Source organism: Sebastes fasciatus, chromosome 4 (assembly GCF_043250625.1).
Source record: "Sebastes fasciatus isolate fSebFas1 chromosome 4, fSebFas1.pri, whole genome shotgun sequence".
Taxonomy (NCBI): Eukaryota; Metazoa; Chordata; class Actinopteri; order Perciformes; family Sebastidae; genus Sebastes; species Sebastes fasciatus.
This window is the reverse complement of record NC_133798.1, coordinates 30219416-30239989: the sequence shown is the minus strand read 5'-3', so window position 1 is coordinate 30239989 and position 20574 is coordinate 30219416. Positions and strand designations below refer to the sequence as shown.

The window sequence follows — 20574 nt, the reverse complement described above, 5'->3', positions numbered from 1 at the left end:
GGAGAAAGCCTTGAAGAACTAACATTATGTTACTGAGCACCAGTTACTCTGTTGTTAAAATGGCATTACATTTGGTGAAGAGTGCATTATGACTTGTTTAGGACTCAAAACTCAAAGTTTAGGACTTGAGAGTTAGACTTTATTCACTCTGAAGCTGAGTCATACTGCTCCCCATGTTCAGTCGACTAATGACGCATGCAGTTTTATTCTTGGAGAACGGCAGCTTTCTTATTTCTCTTTAAACCCCATGAAAAAAAATATTTGTTTGGCGTCTCGTGGTTTAGGGGTTAAGACTCAAACCGTGAGCCGCATGTCCCTGATTGCAATCTGGCCGGATACCTTTGTTTCATCTCTCTCTCCCTTATTTCGTAGAAAACGGCCAAAGAAAGGCAGAAGAAAAGTCTGACGTGTCAAAAAAAGGTCAGAAAATTTTCAGAAAAAGGCCAAACAAAAGGCAGAAGAAAAGTCCGACATATGTGGGAGAAAAAAAGGCTGAAATAAGTCTAAAAAATGTCAGAACAAAAGGCTGAAAAATGTTCTAAAAAACAGGAAAATAGTTCAACAAACCCTTTTGTTCCTCTTTTTTCTCATCTCCAGTTGGTTCTCAAATTGCGTAAGCTGGCTTTGCCCACGACGTTGGTTTTGATTTCTTCTTCTTCTTCTAATTTCCAGCAGACTAGGCATGGGAAGTGCATTGCTGCCTCCTGCCAGATAAAAACAATAATGCATTTGGTCTTTCCAAATGGAAATGATGTACGTGTTTATTTGTATATAGAGCGGGGAAGTGAGATCCGATCACAAGTCACTGGAGACGTATTCTAATACCAGGTGTGAACAGGGCCAATATTGGCGACAGAAGCTGTGTCCTCGTAAAAGCCTTCAATTTTACGTTAATCAATTTTAAATACATACGTTTCTGTATTTATTATCTATGCCGACCGTTTACGCAAGTTACTAAGAGCAACCCTGAAACGCATTCAGCTGAAAGTCACCAGTTGGCACAGTTAGCAGACGCTGAGTCACTATGACTTGCCACCACTAGATGGCAGAACACACACAGTGTTTGCTGGATTCATCTAAAGTTTGAGACATCTGGTCTAATAATAACTAAATCATCAGTTTCTTGTGTCCAACACTTTAAATATTAGGGCTGTAATGAAGACTGCAGCCTCTAGGGGACGCTAGCAGGCTAGCTTTTGTTGTTGCATAAAGTGTGACCGGTCCGGTGTGTGTCTTTTGTCATCAGGGTTGGTTCAGTCCCGGTCAGGTGTTCGTCCTGGATGAGTACTGCGCTCGGTACGGCGTTCGAGGCTGCCATCGTCACCTGAGCTACCTGAAGGATCTGATGGATTATTCAGAGAACAACGCGCTGGTCGACCCCACGCTGCTGCACTACAGCTACGCCTTCTGCGCCTCCCACGTCCACGGAAACAGGTACATCGGCCGCACCGACTCGCTAAAACTAGTCTCAGGAACCACAGGGGAGTTCATGATAACGATAGCTGGTAAAGTTCCTGAGAGACCCAGGGGTATGACCCCCAGTAACCGGGACAACGAAAATCACTGGTAATTTTTGTGGGTGGGAAACCAGTGAGGGATCTTGTTTTTACCGCTCGCTGTAAAAATGTCCGAAAAAAGCCGAAGTAAGGCAGGATAAAAGTCTAACGGGCAATTGCAATTTTTCTCACCATCCTATCAAATCAGATTGCTTGTATATTCATAACATTTAAATTGAACCCTCAGTGTCATTGTTTCAACAGGAATTATCATATTTAAGAGGTAATGATACCATTTCAGTGGACCTTAAAAAGCCTGCAAAACCAAAGCAATATACCTTCAGCGTAAAATACTCTGTAGAGATAGACAGTAGCATTCAGTTATAACATAACATTTTAAAAATGAACAATGTGTGCGATGCATAAAGCAACAACTATCTCCGAACAGCTCTGTGAACAGACTGTAATTTGACCTTTTCATGTATTCTGTACATCTTCACTGAGCAACAGATGCTCTTTTTCAGCCACACACACACACAGAGGCTGAATCCAAATGTCCGAACTTCCACACACTTACAGACTCCGTTTGTGGCACGTAATCATGGAAGTCTGGACTGCCGTGTGTTGTCCAAAACCACATTTCATCAAGTTGAAGCAAGGAGCCAGAAGTGCACTTTCTGCAGAGTCCACTCCGGGTGCAGATTTCACCAGACTTTGTTTGGAAGATCACCAAGAACTGATAGCAACATGGGTGTGAAGAAGTAGTTGTGATAATAGTAAAACAAAGTGGGTCAATTTACCAATAAGTTTAGATTCATAGCATAAAGGTACCCTATGTGTCTCCAAGGTTTCTATTATGTTTAAAACTTTATGTATGTTATATACTTTTTTTGACAAAATAATCGTAACTCTCTGAGCTTTTTTACATCCGCTGATGAAGACTGTAAAGTGCAGTCAAGGACAACATGCCGTGACAAACACACAGAAGTGGAGCTAATGGGATTTAGAATTTTTTAAAAATGCAAAGACTTTGGTGTTAAATTAGGTACATATTGAAAATGATCAAATAACTAAACAGATTTTAGACCACTAAGGGTTAAAAGTCTCTGAAGCAAACCTTGACAATCTGACAGCACCTGTGGGAGGCTTTCACGTATCAGAAAAATACATTTACTTCTTCAATCGAAGTCCAACATGTTTCTCTCAGTCAGAGTTGAGTTTTCTTAAGAAAAGCACACTCTGTATGTATCGCCTTGAAGTATTAGTCAAGTACTCTCCTGTTGATCATTCTGTGGCGTCTCTCTTTGTCCTCTCTGCCTCCTGACGTAGTTCTGTCTCTTTGAGCAGCCCTCCAGGGAAAACTTGAGTTCTGTAATTAAGTTGTGTTTTTTTTCCACCTCCGAGCCTGCCAGCCATCCAAAACCTCTTTTTCCCATCCACACCCACTCAGGCAGCTCCAGGAGCCCTGAATGGGCATCAATTATTCAAATTACAGCTCCAACTGACAAAAAGCCAATTCCAGTAACCCCTCCCTCCCCCAATTTATATCTGGCGATTTGCTGGAGAAGCTGATCATTACTCTTTCTAATTGACTAAATGAGTCGACAAAGAGAGGAAGCACAGATATCAGTAATTACCAGCCAGGGAGTCAAGCAGGGGGCTGCTGGGAGTGAAGTGGAGAACTGAACTGCTGGAGTGACGCTGATGCCAACAAGTGGCTAAAAGACACTGCTGCTGCTCATATCTGGGCAGTTTACCAGTCAGCGGAGGCCTGAATGTGACCAAAGCTGAGCTGCCCTCCCACCCCCCCAGACCAAATCTATACAACTTTACCTCCCTGAACCCCTCCCAGTCATCACATCCCGATGACTTTTGTCTCAACCCATTTTGTTTAGCATATATTTTAGGGCTGCCGATCGATTAAAATATTTAATCATGATTAATCGAAAATTAAAATGTCAAAATGTATTTTAAAGGGAGATTTGTCCAATATTGAATCCTCTTATCAACATGGGAATGGGCAAATACGCTGCTTTATACAAACGTATGTATACAAACTGTAGCCCAACAGGCAACAACAGCTGTCAGTGTGTCAGTGTGCTAACTTGACTATGTCTTGCCCCAAACTGCATGTGATCATCATAAAGTGGGCATGTCTGTAAAGGGGAGACTCGTGGGTACCCATAGAAACCATTTTCATTCACATATCTTGAGGTCAGAGGTCAAGGGACCCCTTTGAAAATGGCCATGCCAGTTTTTCCTCACCAAAATTTGGAAAGTTAATGCGTTATTATCGCGTTAACTTTGACAGCCCTAGAATTTATGTCTTAACTTTTGGACTTAACAACGCTCTGGAGTTATTGGAAATGTTTGGATCACTAGAGCCTGAAACGATCCTAAACAGCTGCCATGCGCAATACACAGATACATTCTGGGTCGTGCTTGTTCTTGCATGCTTCGAACTCATAGTGTGAGCGGTACCAGAGTGAAAATGGAGCGGGAGATAAGGCAACGCTCCAACTTTTTTAAAAATCTGCTCAGCACTCCATCCAAAATCCTTCCGCTCACATGCTCTGACAATTAATCATTGTTTTCTAGATCTGGGCACCAAAAGGATCGCTTGTAGGTATTGTTTGACTGGAGAAGTTTCAGTACTACTTGGTACTGAGTTATTTTGGTCGATACCCAACCTGTGATAATGGCAGCTGAAGTGAACATGAGACACTTGAAGTGATAAGTATGTGGCGATGAAGACCTGCTGCATTCATCATCAAGTATTTCGTGCTGCAGGATGTGATTGAACAATTAATGCTCTGACGGTGACGGAGCTGTGACACTTTGACTTGTCTTGTACTGGTCTGTGTGGGTCCGATGAGACGGGTGCATTTGAACTGGGATCAGGGTTAAAGGAACATTACCAGAGCCGGGGGTGGCGGGGTCCGCTCGCCTCCTTCTCACCTGTCACGTCCGATCTTCTCCTCGCCAAGCCATCTACACCGCACTGACACGGGATGTGACAGGAGCTTTTACTTCCCCCATCCCTTCACACAACAACCCCCCGTCTCCAGAGAGGTGATGGGGAAGGAGGAAGGTGACACACATGATCAACTGCCACTCAGCTTAATCGCCTTTCCACACCTCTTAAGGTGAAGTGGCGTCCACCCCCGGTACCCTGCCACACCGCTCGGCGAGCTCGACTCATGACGACTCTTGACGACTGACATCAGAACAGCCAGAGGGTTTGGTGGATCCCGCAGGCGGATCTGGTACTTATCGTTTACACTTGAGCCACATCGACTGTAAACACACAAACCTGAGTCTGCAGACCCCTCCTCCACTCCTCGCCACCCCCCTTCGGCCCCGGAGCGGCGCTGACAGCAGCCTCGCCTCCAACGCGCTCGCTTCATTTAGCAGCAACAATGTGTCTGAACCCCGACAAGCTGTCGCATCGCTCCCCACTCCGCTGTGTGAGCCCAAGCATGAACACACATCTGACTGGATTTAATGGCACAGCGAGGAGAGCTACCAAACCAAACACCACACCGTGTCGGGTCTTTACGCGCTCGCTGCATTTTGCGTCTGGCTTCCTGCCAACTCGCTCCTCGTCCGATTTGTTTTCTGCCGTAATTCGATTCAGAGGAAGTGGAGGGTGTGAGTGACACTTGGGGAAAGATTGAGTTTCACATGTTGTTTGAAAGCTCTTGATGAGCTCTTTGTGATGATCAGAGAAAAAAAATATTTCAGCTTCTAACACACTGAATTGATTTGAGTAACCACCTTCACCTCATGAGAAAGAGAGTTTCTGTGCTTTTGTGTTCACTTCTTCCTGAAGTTTCCATAGAAAGTGAGAACTGAAAAAAAAAAACATCTGCTGAAATGGGGCATTCATGTGCAACCTTCTTGATTGGAAAAATGACTTACATCAGAGTCTCAGGCATGGGGATGTCTTTTTAAATTAATCAATATTTTGTCAGTTATGGTAAAAAGTTGGTGAATTAGATATCAAATCTGAGCGTGTGTGCAGGTTGGCAGCACTTTAAGATGACGGGTGTATGCCTTTACTCTTTTCGAATTTGGAGTTTCCCAGCAGCACTTGAACAACCCAACAATCACGCCTGAGGACAAATTCATTATGATTATTAACTATGGACAATCATGTGATTAATTGCGATTAAGTATTTTAATCGATTGACAGCCCTAGTTTTTTTTTATCTTAAAATAGTAAAAGTTCATCTCTACCCCATTTACACCGAACGCATAGTGTAACAGTGTAACATGAGAGCTGCAAAACTGATCAGTCAGTTTTATTTTCTGCTGTGGCTGCACATGGAAACGAACAGTGATTGTTCGAAGACAATGAACAACTCAGATTACAGGACAGCTGGCATTAACTGTGAGGGCTTGGAGCCTCAGGCCATCCATCTCTCCATACATCTCTACATCCATCCATCCATCTCTCCATACATCTCTACATCCATCCATCCATCCATCCATCCATCGAGGACCTCGCTCTGACTACGGTCCTCACGTCTTAATTTGTCCACCCCGGGCCCCAGAGCGCAGCGAGGCCCTCGGCTGCTTCAACATGAAAGCGAGCTTTTCTGGCCTTTTACATGAGTGAGCACACACGCTCCTCCCAACAACTCTGCTTTATGTTCCCTCAGGATTAACTGGTGCTTGTTAAATAGGGGTTGTGGGAAGTGGAGGGGTTGTGATGAGGGGGGTGGGGGCGGGGGCGGGGGGTTGTAATGAATTGACAGATTTGGGGAACAACAGGGTTTAGAAGTTGTGCTAACAAGTGCTGTTGTGCAGAGAAAGCTGCCTCTCATTACAGAACAAATGGAGTAGAGTGGAGCTGAAGAGAGGCGCTGATGTTCTCACACAATAGGTGACCATTGTTGTCATCCTCCAACTCCTCTTTACAACCTCCACCCTCCAAACACCAACCTGCTCTGAAGAAATATTCCTCACAGACGAAGTGAATGTGCCAAAAGCTATTGTTTTATTTTCAATTATTTTATTTCACATTTTGTTATTTTTGTTTGTTTTCATAACATTTTAGTTCAATTTTATGTCAATTATTATACTTTATTTATTTTTATTATTTTGTGTTAATTTATGTAATTCAATTTTAAGTAATTTTGCAATTTTATTAAACTTAATTATACTTTTTATATGATGTGAATTTTATCTTATTTTGTGTTATTTATGTTATTATCTTCATATTTCTTCTAAGTAATTAAATTTTTAAAATATATATTTTTTTCTTATACACTTTATATAACATAACATTATTTTTATATTTGTTTTATTTTATATTTTATTGTAATTTTTATTTTACACTTTAATTAAATTTTACTAATTTATATATATATTTTTTCATGTTATTAAATGTTTATGTAACCATACTATTTTGTCTTATATTTGATGTAATTTTGCATTCTTTACTATATTTTATTTAATATTTTATTGGATGTAATTTTATTCTATATTTATTTGATGTCATTTTATGTTGTTATTTTTATATACTTTCAGTACATTATAATTTCTATTATTTTACTTTATTTTTTTATTTTTATCCTATCTGGGATAACATGACACATACTACATATACATAGATGTGTTTTGTTTTATTTTTTATCATGTCATGTATTTCCTCTGTGCTGTTACTGACAGAATTGTCCTGTAAAATAGATTTTTTATTCTCAGTGATTCATCATCCTGTTGAAATAACGTTATTATTTTCATAATTATAACTACTAAAGGAGGTTAATCCGTGGCTGTTGAGTATCCTCCTCTCACCTGACTCCCTCTCTGCAGAGCATTTCTGCTGCTTCTCCTTTCTCGTCACGTTTTTTATTTTCGACTTTGGCGAGTCAGGAACACGCCGTGAGGAGCTCGGTGTTGGTACTCGAGGTCCGGTGGTCAGGGGCTGAACCAGCGAAGGCTTTTATAAGAACAACTCATTAACAGACAACCTCCTCGCTTCTTCCCTCCAGCGACTGCGAGTGCCGTTTGGAGAGGGTGCTTTTCTCTTTCAGCTGCACAGACAAAGCCCAGAAAGTCAAGGCTGGTCGCTCTGGGTACTGATTGCATTTTTTCCCCTTTTTTGCCAGAGTGCCTATTCAGACGAAGGCAAGAAGGGAATGAAAGCTTTACAAACATTAATGAAGCGCTCAACTAACAGTTATTTTCTTTGTCGACTCTCCTCCTGCCGGCCGGATGAGTTGTGGAGGAGGAAGAAGAGCCTGAGCAACTCTCTGTTTGATTGGTTGACTGTGAGGTCAGCGTAGAGAGTTTGGCTGCTTTATCAGTTAGCTTTTGGTGAAAACAAGCAAGTTGTCAGAGCGAGAAAGAAAAAAACAATTTTGTTCGATTTTCTTTTTTCTTTGAAAAAACAACAAAAGAAATGAAGATTCCTGCACTGACTTCACCTCTGTGTTTCTCCGATTTTTTGATATTTAGGACCTTCAGCTGATGCAGGGTTCTTCTTGATAAAGAGGGCTTCTATGCTGAAATGTCAACAGCATATCAAAAGATAATCGCAAGGGTTCATGGTTGAAAAGGCCTTTATTTACTTCAAGAGAGAACCAGGCCTTTATTTGAAACAGGCTTATATTTAATACACAAAGTATTATTATATGTACGTACGTGTTTCTTTTTAAACAGAAATTCTGTTCTCATTGACAAATTAATTACAAAACTTTGCTGTTTTTTTCAATCACTGTTCAGTAACCGTCAATGAAACTCAACACTTCCTGCAAATGTTTCACATTAAAAGCCCTCCAACAGCCCACAGGGATGTAATCCCTCCACTTCCTCGTAGGCTTTTAAGAAAAACATTTTATAGTTGGTTATCTTAAAGGGGATATATCGTGCTCATTTCCAGGTTCATACTTGTATTTTGGGTTTCTACGTGAACATGCTTACTTGCTTTAATGTTCAAAAAACACATTATTTTCTCATACTGTCTGTCTGAATATACCTGTATTCACCCTCTGTCTGAAACGCTCCGTTTTAGCGCCTGTCTCTTTAAAAAGCCCAGTCTGCTCTGATTGGCTCGCGAGAAAAATATGGTGCACCTTTGCAAAGGTAGATCTCAAACTGTGGGTGATATATTCTAATGATGGGAGCCAAATCTGAATGGCTTGTTGAATCACATGTTTTCTGATCAGGGCAGCCCACAAAAAACTGACTGGGTTGTCTTATTTCACAGTTTGTCGTTTGGTAGAAACTCCAGATACCCACATGCAGCTTGCTCCACATCTTCATCACAGTTCAAACGTCCACATTAAGCAGAGCGTCTTAAAAAGGCCCAACACGCCAAGTCGACATCAAAGAACTTGTGGCGATGAAGGCTGAATGTTAAGTCTCCTCACGTCGTCTTTTTCTTCGCTGACAAGTTGCATTTAAACACACCGCAAAGACTACAGCCTACGGACAGTTAGCACGTACGTTCTGCTCCTGCGTGAGAAGAAATAACTCTCCACACCAGTAGGCAGCGGTACTTTATTCATCATTCAAAAAGGGAAACAGGAAGACCGAGGACGGCGTATTTACAAGCCGTTGTTATGATACGTACATGAAACAAAGCAGCGTTTGCCGACCTTTTTCTCACCACTCTCACTCACCACTTAGCTTCATTCCAGACAGCCATGTCACTGTGAAAATATCCGTGTATTGGAATGATCAGATGTGATGAAGATGAAAAATGAGGAGACTTCTGTGTGTGTCCTCTTGACTTTACTTTTCTTGCTTTCCTCACTTCCGTTTCTCTTCTCGTGCACTGATTCGTTTAAGCTGAACAGCCAATCGGAGTGATTTCTCTCACGACGAGCTCCGCTGCCTTCAACATGCTGAATCGGCCGAAAAAACCTCCAACACGGGCAGACTAGAGCTGACGGTGCGGGACACACCGCAAAAACTAGACTGACAGACGCTCACTGATGGCCGACTTGGTGTGTCAGCACCTTAAATCATGTCTGTTCTTCAGCACACAGCAGCGCTACATGTAGTGATGCTACTAGTCCAGCTACATTTCCCAGTGTGGTAGCGTGGAAATCTATTTGTTCCATTATCTAGTGGGGTAGTGTGACCAAACCATCATCTGTATTTTATTTTCTCCTGAGGATTAAAAGCTCACAAATTATCCACAGCTTCACCTCCATCTTCTGATTCAGGAGAGATTCAAGCAGCTGGTTGGTTTGACGGTACAGAGCAGAAGCTCTACCTGTCCCTCTGGAGAGCTGGTTATCATGGTGGGAGCTGGCTCTGAAGCCGGTCTCCTTCACCTTCACACTCTGTTGACCTCCTGCTGCAGGCGGGGCCAAACACTCAGACACTCATACAGTATACTCTTCAACTAATTAACCAACTCAACAGAGAAAGAGAGACCGAGCATAGTGACGTTTATTTGGCTATTGTGCAATGTGTTGTAATGAATGTGTGCCATTCCTTTACCGGTGCACTGGAACTGTCTCTGGCAACTAGATAGTTTTGTAGTGTGATAAATGACACCACAAAGTAATCATGCAGTTGCCGAACTTTGCCGAAGTGACAACTATGAAGCTAAAAGCATGCAAATTTTGCACCTAGTAAAGAAAAGTCTTTTTCACAGATGCAGGATTCACACAGTTTGGGCCTTCAGGTGACTTGGAGGATAAAGCAGTTGGTGCATGTTGCAGGGTGCATCAACTTAAGACTGGATTTCAAGGTCAGACTGCATTTTGTAACCAGAGTGATCATTTAAAGGACAGTAGCTGTATTTGGTCAGAAATAAGGAGGATTCAACCAAAAATGCTGCACTTTCAAACTTCTTTTGCATGTCATGTATGCGACGGACTTGGGTTTTTTTGTCCATAAAAGTGACAAAAACATAAAATTTTTTACTTGCTCCTTTCCAACTTTTGCGGATTGAAGTAAGTGACGGACAAAAGTTGTCCACACAGCACTTTAAAGGGAGAGTAAATGTGTTTAAGAATGCCTGTTAGTTCAATCAGAATTACAACACAGCTATCAATGTGCAGAATGTTGAAGTTCAGCGAAATGCATTTGTTTAATAAATGACTGAACAGTAGAGGCTTCTTGTAACATTTGATGCAAAATAGTGTTGATGTGTTTTTGTGTGTTTTCTGAATAGCTGTAGTGTAGCTGCTCAATAAACGTGTTGATGGAGATTTTGTATGGCAAACCAGTTTGCAGATCATTTGCGATCGATGCAGTAACATGTACGTTGTGTCTGCACTGGTTTTAATACGTAGCACGTCAGCTTTATTTTGTATTTGCTGAATAGTGAATGAGTCAGCTGACTGTCCTGTGTCTGATCTTTGTGTCTCGTCAGGCCTGATGGGATGGGGACGGTGGCCGTGGAGGAGAAAGAGCACTTTGAGGCCATCAGGGGTCGCCTCATGGCTCTGCTGGAGAACCAGATCACACATTTTAGGTACGAACACATTTTTTCTCATCAGAATCACAAATCTACAAAAATCTTGTGCAAACCAGTGGCTTTCATTCATTTATTTTTCTGTTTTTCATTGATGCAAAAACAAAACAGCAGTGACTTTACAGGTGGCACAACACTGATAAGAACGGGAGAAATCCCCAACCCCGAATTCACAACAGTGCAGCTGCAAAGTGCGCCCTGCGGCGAGCTGCTATGTAATGTCTGAAAAGCTGCAGCGGCCACTCCCGAACTCAATGAGTTGCAGCCGTTTGATTCTGCGACGAAGTGCGGCCAAACAAAAGTTGAGAAGAGTTTAACTTTTAGCGGCAAAGTACGGCCAGAGAGGACCCGCAGCCAATCGGTAAACAGATCCTGTGAAATGTTGAGCTGTGTTACAAAGAATTTCTTTGGATTACACAATTAAAGCAAGTTTTGAATCTGCTGCCAAATTCTCAACGTAGTTGCCAGAAAAAATGTTGGCATTGGACGTTTCTGCAAACCACCCATACGTAGAATGTTGATGTTTCTGAATCAAAAATATGTTTCATAAATACGTTTCATATCAGCCTCGTATCACGCGTGCAGAAACGCACAACGCCACATGGTTAACGTTGTGAAACTATTAGTTAGGCTTAGGAAACAAAACTACTTGGTTAAGGTTAGAAAAAGGATCACGGTTTATGTTCAATGAATAACGTAACAACGTAACGTAACAACGTAACGTAACAACGTAACGTAACAACGTAACGTAACAACGCAACAAAACCACTTAGGAAAGTACTACATGGTTGGACTTAAAACTCCTACGTTTGTACCGTAAAAATGAAACTGAGCATTGTGATTACGGGAGATGAACAAACAGCTGATTGTAACGTGACGCACGGGACACGAACGGCGGTCTCCTGGATGAAAGCCTTGTGTTTGTTGGACCCATCCACCTCCCGTCCCGCCCGCCCGGTGTGTCTTTTCGCTCTTTAAACTACGTCACTTGTTCTGACCGAATGTAAAAACGTGGACATTCACGTATCCATGGTTTACAGAAACGTCCAATGCCAAACATTTTTCCTGGCGACTGGGCTGAGATTCTTATTGAAATGAATGGGAGACAATGGCTGAATGGAACTGCAGGAGAAATATGTCTTAACCTCTTTTCCTAAACGTTTAGCTGTGCTGCAAAGTGAAGCGATTAGAAGAAGACCAAAACATGTAAAACCACCGGTATGCTCCTTTAGCTCCGTCATAATGAACCCAGGCAGTCCGGGTATTTTTGGCCCCGTCAGCAGCACACAACAGGTGCAGGACATGCGTCGACGGCGGCTGATGAGACCTCCCTGCATCTGCGTGCTGCTATTCAGCGCCGCCGCCGCCGTGTGAACACATTGTGAGCGCGGTGTGAAAGCGACAGCCCCGAGACCTTGAGCAACACTCGTCTGAATGGACCTGTGCCATTAACTGTCCTGAAGCCCGGCTCTTTAAACCCTTCACGCCTGAGAGGGGCCCTCCATCTGGCCCCGGAGAGGAGGGGAGGGGCCGGTCAGGGCCGAGTGTGTGTGGGGGGGGGGGTTGATCAGCGGGAGTCATTACTAACTCACCTCAACAAGAGGCTAATGCTGGTAAACAATGGCCGGGACAATGCTGGGATTATGCTAATGTCCCCCAGACAAGAGCAGGATTTCCACAGTTTAGTTTAGATTAAAGCTGAGCTCAGCAGCCACTAAAGATTAATTTAAGGTTATACATGTTAACTACATCTGCTCCTCTTTACTGATTATTATTCATTCTGACACAGGAAGGAGATTATCTAAAGATTACGTTTGGTCCACCAACAGTCAAGTCTCTCAACTAAAGATAAATGTAGAGGAAGTTGTTTGTTTATCTTGACTCTTAAAACACTAAATATACACAACATGGCCAAAAGTATTTGGACACCTGAGCAGTGCAGCTAGTGACAGTGTTATAGGCCCTGTTCAGACCTGGCATTAACATGAGTCTTTGGTGATTTTAGGAATGCACTGATCCGACTTTTTCAGTCCCGATACTGATACCTGGGCTCCGTATTGGCCGATACTGAGTACCGATCCGATACCAGTGTTTAATTAATAAGCTGTGTGCCTCACTGTGTGGAAGGGATCATTATCTTATGTGTAAACTAGGGCTGTCAATCGATTAAAATATCTAATTGTGATTAACCACATGATTGGCCATAGTTAATCACAATTAATTGCAAATGAATCACACATTTTCTGTTCAAAATGTACCTAAAGGGAAATTTGTCAAGTATTTAATACTCTTATCAACATGGGAGTGAAAAAAATATGCTGCTTTATGCAATTGTATGCATATATTTATTATCGCAAATCAATTCACAACACAACTCAAAACAATGTAAATATTGTCCAGAAACCCTCACAGGTACTGCATTTAGCATAAAAAAATGCTCAAATCATAACATGGCAAACTGCAGCCCAACAGGCAACAACAGCTGTCAGTGTGTCAGTGTGCTGACTTGACTATGACTTGCCCCAAACTGCATGTGATTATCATAAAGTGGGCATGTCTGTAAAGGGGAGACTCGTGGGTACCCATAGAACCCATATTCATTCACAAATCTGGAGGTCAGAGGTCAACAGGACCCCCTTTGGCCATGCCAGTTTTTTCTACGATTTCGTTATGTTATTTTATGTTGTTACAATTTCGATTCTAAATCGGAAATCATTCAAAATTACCCTCTGATCTCGACAATCGAAATCAAAAGCAGGATCGCCGATTTTTTTTTCTCCACCCTCTCTACTTGCGTTCGAGAAAAAAAAAATACAGCTATACTGAAGAAATGTAACTTTTTAACTCATGGTTAAAACTATAAACCAGCACAAAAATCACATTTACCAACATAAGCCACCGTGTTCTAAACAGACACATTACAAACACTAACCAAAGTAACATTTGCATTTTTGGAACATAAAATAGCAAACTGAAACTTCCTCACTTCCTATATATGGCTATGGCATTTTACACTGCATGAATTTAGTTAGTTAGTTAGTTTCCTTACTCATCACAGCTCTTCTACTCTTACTTAGTTTAACATCATAAGTCACTGCATCTCCCGACAGATCACGGTTGAATTTCAGCCTACATGCACGATTTTTCTGCTCAACATTGTTAAATCAAATCAGCTGATATTGGTACAGCAACAAGCTAACGGGACTACCGAATGTCGTCTCTCAACGCATACAGACTGTCCAAAGATCCGCCTCAGCCCTCGGTGACAAACAGTGAAACAAGCGCGACAGTAAATGACAACAAAACCATATTTTTGTAGATTACAGCACACTTGTAATGCACTGCAGAAGGATTTATGTTTTGTTTTTGTAATGATGATGTACTGAGGTGTGTCACACAGATACTGATATTGAAAAGATGCAACTTTTTATATTGTACACTGTTGTAGTCTAATTTTTGAAACACTTTCTAAAGAAAAGGGGAGTTCAGTTTTCTTTTTGAAGAAGGATTTGAAAGTGGAAATGACAGTTCTTTATGAATCAAGACTCCATAGTCTAACGATGGCCACTCGAACCGTGGCCTTAAAATCGAAAGTCAAATCGAATCATGCCACTCCTATAACTAAGTCATGGAAATTAACAATCATTCATCTGTTTTAAAATTCATCACTTTATGCTCCCAAAAGCTGTTTCTGTGGTGAAAAGGAAAGGTAATGAATCAGAGAATTCCTTCTTCTGTCCATACGCACGCTCTGTCTCTCAATTCAGTTCAATCCAAATAAGCGTTACTGGTTTGGATGTGGATGATACATTACTGACAAAACGAAATCACGTTTAGTCTGTTAATTGACGTTTAACCATCTGTATTTAATTAATTTCTATTCCTGATAGGAGCGCCAGCATTCAGGGTCCACTGATGCACTTTAGTCTCCTGTAAATTACATTTATATGTTATTAATTTGCAACAGCAAATATTTTTCAAGAGAAATGTCATGAAACTTTTTATCGACATGCTGAGGAGACTTTCATCACATTTATATGCAGAATTCATTGATAATTATTTTCCTCCAGTATCCACTCGTAGCGACTGAAGCATTATTAAACTTTGGTTATGTTTAGACACTCACAGCGCTCTGTTAAAGAAAGATCACGGTCTTGGTTAAATACTAGCAGACTGGTTGTGTTGACTCTTATTAGCATTTAGCTGAAACCATGATCTCTCGTTAACATTAACCAGCTTGCTTTTGTTGCCTGAACCTACTGAACATAATCCAGGCGGCAAATTATGTTTCTCTCAAAATGTATTAGACAAAAAGAAATAGTAGAATTTAAATTTAATTTCTAGGAATCAGGGTTTGACCCATATCACTGTGTCAAGCTGAAAGTCTTATTACTAATTTAGTGTCGGAAAAGGACTTCAGTCGGATATGCAGATGAAAAACACCCCAATTACTTCAATAATATGCAGCAAATAAAAGTCAAACTATTGTGACCATTTGTGAAGCTAAGAGGAGACACTACAGGTGAATATAGTGTAAAAACTGTAACTAACAGATATCACAATAAAATTTCCGCAGTTGAATACTTATATTAAGAGAATTATTTTTTTTATTATTATTATGTATGTTTAAATATGTAAATGAGGCATTATCTTATTAAATATGTGTTATACATATATATTTATTGATTTAATACATTTAACAGATGTACATACTGTACATACACACAACTCAGAACCTTCCCCTAAATTGAACATATGGCAGTGTATAAAATAATAATAATAAAAATCACTTGAAAATAAATAGCTAAACATAAAGTTAAAAAAAGATATAGATTTACAATGAAAATATAATGAAATAGGTAAATAAAATAAATTAATGAATTGAATTAAATTAGTTTTGTTGACACATTAGAGTCAAAGGTTTCTACAGAGGGAATGTTGGATATCTCTTTTTATCAATCCATCAAATACTGTCAACAGCCACATTAAAAAATTCAATTTTCACCATGTTTTCAAATATAAAATGTTGTTTAAATCAGGCTATGAATGATATGAGTGAGTAAGGAATCCAATGGTACCAACCATGTCATACTAGCTTGTCATGAAGGAGGATAAATAACGCTCCAAACTTATACTAAATTTTGGCAAGGAAAAACTGTCATGGCCATTTTCAAAGGGGTCCCTTGACCTCTGACCTCCAGATATGTGAATGTAAATGGGTTCTATGGGTACCCACGAGTCTCCCCTTTACAGACAGGCTCACTTTATGATAATCACATGCAGTTTTGGGGCAAGTCATAGTCAAGTCAGCACACTGACACACTGACAGCTGTTGTTGCCTGTTGGGCTGCAGTTTGCCATGTTATGATTTGAGCATATTTTTTATGCTAAATGCAGTACCTGTGAGGGTTTCTGGACATTATTTGTCATTGTTTTGTGTTGTTAATTGATTTCCAATAATAAATATATACATATATTTGTATAAAGCAGCATATTTGTCCACTCCCATGTTGATAAGAGTATTAAATACTTGACAAATCTCCCTTTAAGATACATTTTGAACAGATAAAAAATGCACGATTAACTTGCAATTAACTATGTTAATCGATTGACAGCCCTAGTTTAAAATGTAAATGAGGCATCATCAAATCTACAGGCACAAATAGACAAAGTAGTAAAATAATGTATTATGGATGTTTTCTTTCCACTAGTCTGAAAGAAGACATGTTATGGAAGCAAAATAGCCTAAAATCTGTGTTGACCAGTGCTTGAAAAAACAATTTTGCCTGGGGTGTAAAATTATTTCTTTCTGCTTTTTTTCTGTTTAATCTGATTTTATTTCTCCTGCAATAGTTTCATAAATGTCACACATGAATTCAAACATCATACTGTAAATGTTCATATATCACTTATGTTATACTTTCTGGCCTTTGAAACAACTAACAACATAACAATCATCAAAAATATTTCAGGCCAACATATTCTGATTCAGATTTTAATTTTTCATGGAAATGAACATGACAAACTCGTGGCTTTACTTGAAGTATAAACTGAATCTTCAAACAAAGTCCTGCTTGATAATATTTTTTATATTTTGGTTATTTTTCAGTCGTGTCGTTGTGAAGGAACAGAACATCTGCCTGTAGGTTTTTGTCCAATAAATGGCTGACCTGCGTGACTGCGTGCCTTTGTTTATTTAGTTCTGTTCACTTGTCAATTAGCAACGTGAAACCTCCCTGAACCGCCTCGTCTGCGCTCAGACGGAGCTGGAGGTGAGAAAAGCTTCGTTCATCAGTGTAATTAGATGAAAGGAGGCAGCCATCTGTTGACGCTGACTGATGTCTTGCTGCTGCTGCTGCTTCCATCTTCCTATTCTTCTTCTCCCTATTATTATTTTTTCTCCACACAGTTGTCCTTGAGATTGTTTCTAAATGTGATGACCGCCCATGTTTTACATCTGCAGGTACTGCTTTCCCTTTGGACGACCAGATGGGGCCCTGAAGGCAACGCTCTCCCTGCAGGAACGGGTAGAAACACATTAAAATACTTGTGCATTTCAATTATGTTTGTACAAATGTGAGATTTTCTGACTGCTGGTAAAATCTTTACATGTACAGAGCAGGGCCCATAATTATCAAATACTTATGAATTATTATAATTATCAGGACTTAAAACGCTCAGTTATTTATAAAGGTTCATACTTTTACTTTCAGCAAGAGGAATGATTACTCTTAAAGGGATAGTTTGGGTGTTTTGAAGTGGGGTTGTACGAGGTACTTATCCATAGTAGGTGTATTACTTACAGTAGGTGACGGTCGGTGTGCCCCCGGCATCGAGAAACAGACAGGAGCACTGACACCGGAGCAAATCAATACAGTGCTTTGGACGGGGACGGCAGAAAACTGTAACTCTGAGAGTTTTTGACCAGTTCAGAGTGATTTCCTACTCAGAGACGCTTTATAACTACGGGCTTATCAGAGAAACTAGTTTCTGTTCTATATTGCTGAATTCTTCCCTGAGAAGTGGCCGTTGTTTGTGTTGTTTCAGGTTTTGATGAAGGATATCACCACGCCGGTTCCTCCAGAGGAGATGAAGAAACTGGTGCAGAAGTGTCTGGAGAAAGCAGCTCAAATCAACTACAGTCAGCTGATCGAGTACGCGCAGATCAAGGGTGAGAGTTTTAGCTTTTAACCATTCAGATGTCCTTTCAATTCTCTTAGTACATGACTCCAAGTCACTATAGGTAGGTTTCAATTTGCATATAAGAAACCCCAACATCAGATGTGTAAATCCAGTTTTTAAAAATCATCTTCACGTTGTGGTACGTGCTACGTCTTCTACTGTAGACATGCTGACACTCACCGTTACTGGCCTTCTCTCTACATTAAAGACCCCAAAAAAAGAAGGAAGAGAGTGCAGGGGTTAACATAAACAAAAAGTCCAGACGGAGGACTGTTTGTCCTGAAGCTGGGGCTAGAGGACATTCATGGGATCATTCAAATCAATGGGGCAGCAAGTAGTCAGCTGAGGTTTATGGGAAATGTATTCTTTTGTATTAATTGAGTGTTTTGATTTCTACCCTGGCTGTTTCCTACCGTGTTCGGCCCTTCAGCGGATGCTCAGGCAGCTCCGGAGAAAAGACTAGAGGACATGATGCGACTGGGAGAGCTCTGCATCGAAGTCCTGCAGCAGAACGACGAACATCACTCTGAGGTATTTCATTTATTTTTATCTATGCAGTTTGTTTCAGGACAGCTCTGCCTGATGCTCAGCTCTCATTCAGCTGAAGGAGAAAATCTCAAGAATGAGATTTGTGGTTTTGTTCCAACATCAAAGCCTAATGTTTGACTATTGTAACTAGCTGCACCCGATTCGACTGTTATCAGCCCATTAAATGTTCTTTATCAGCGGTTATGAGCCTCATAGATGTGGGTCAGTAGGTGACTGCTACACCTACTACGTTGTCAAGGTGAAAGAGAAACTTAAAAGCAACACGTTCTAACTAAGGGCTGTCAATTGATTAAAATAATCACGATTATAGCAAATTAATTACACATTTATCTATCTGTTCAAATTGTACCTTACCCATAGAACCCATTTTCATTCACATATCTTGAGGTCAGAGGTCAAGGGACTCCTTTTAAAATGGCAATGACAGTTTTTCCTCGCCGAAATTTAGCGCAAGTTTGGAGCGTTATTTAACCTCCTTCACGACAAGCTAGTATGACATGGTTGGTATCAATGGAGTCCTTACGTTTTATAGTTTAGTTGATAGCAGTATCTTCACTCTAGCTTTAAAACTGAGCCCACTACAACATCCGAAAGATCGATTGCGTTAATGCTTTAAATGTTTACTGTAAATGACAGCATGTCAGTGTTGTCTGCGTCGTTTTTATCACAACAGTTTAACTCTGAAACTCTTTTCTTCCTTTGAATTTCATCTTCAGCAGAAACTCTGTTGTCTTTTTCTTCCCTATAAGTGACAGCAGCAAAGACGCCATGAGTCACTTGATCATTTCATTAACGTTTTTGATCACTTTTCGCAGCACTGTCCATTTTCTTCCTTTGCCTGTGTTGACAGTGAAAACAACGCCCACGGCCCATATGCATGCCACGGTGTAAAACTTTTCAATCATAGGTGTTGAGACGTGGCAGTTTGATCGGCCCTAAGTGGCAGCGTGGCGCTCAGGCATCTGTTTCTGCACTATTAATAACACGCCGCGCTCTGCCGCTGCCATGGCGACCGGTGTATCTCTGCCCCGAGCTTCAGATGTGATGTTAACTACGAGTTAGAGGCTTTTTGCCACAAGCTGTCACCGCTTAAATTAGAGATGGATCATAATTGTTTACTGTCAGCGTCAACGTTTTGGCTCCGACTCGTCGTTTATTTTTTGTCAGCGTTTCATCGCGATGATGTCAAAGTGAAGACGCTGCTTTTTTGTCTTTACTTTCCAGACATGTTTTAATATTCGTACGCAAATATTGCTCATTTTAAAAGTTGAATTGCTGGACGCAAGACAACTCCTGCGTCACTGAAAAGTCCATTCTCAGTTTATGTGCTTTGGAGTTTGCAGATCACACACTTGTGTAAGTTACATACTGGACCCTGATTGGCTCTAAATTAGTTGTGATGTCACAAAACCCTGCAGATACGCCCACATGTTAAACTCAGATTTAAAGTGAGCACAGAGAAACATTCCTCCTTCAAGTGATAAATGTGAAAACAAACTCTACACAGTGAAACTCAAACATCTCAGTGAAGGAACAACAAGCAAAACTAGGGCTGTCAAAGTTAACACAATAACGCGTTAATGCAAATTTGTTTGAACGCCGCTAATTTCTTTTTCGCAATTAAATATTTTAAACGATTGACAGCCCTACACGAGACTAATCGCTCACAATCTCGTGACAATACAAAATGGAAGAAGTAGAAGAATCTTGCACGTAAACACGCAACATATAAAATCCAAATCTTATTATTTATCTGACTGTCCTCTCTGTTTCTCTTGTTTCTATTCCACCGTGGGAAGGGAAGAGAGGTGAGTTTGTTGTGTGAATGTTTCAGTCATCATTTGTGTTTCTGTTGTATCAATGCCGGTTTGTCAGACCCTGTTCTTCATGTGACACTGCCAACCG

General features: G+C 40.7%; 1 protein-coding gene across 6 annotated transcripts in view; it reads left to right on the top strand.

Moving 5' to 3' along the window:
• The window catches only part of cadps2 (Ca++-dependent secretion activator 2), a 206243-nt gene that overhangs the window by 131987 nt on the left and 53682 nt on the right, over positions 1-20574 (top strand). For all 6 annotated transcript variants that reach the window (XM_074633523.1, XM_074633521.1, XM_074633527.1 and 3 more), the window contains exons 13-17: positions 1247-1434; positions 10837-10938; positions 17402-17465; positions 17986-18109; positions 18551-18651. In XM_074633523.1, the coding sequence (XP_074489624.1) occupies positions 1247-1434; positions 10837-10938; positions 17402-17465; positions 17986-18109; positions 18551-18651 (579 nt within the window). The remainder of the gene's footprint in view (positions 1-1246; positions 1435-10836; positions 10939-17401; positions 17466-17985; positions 18110-18550; positions 18652-20574) is intronic.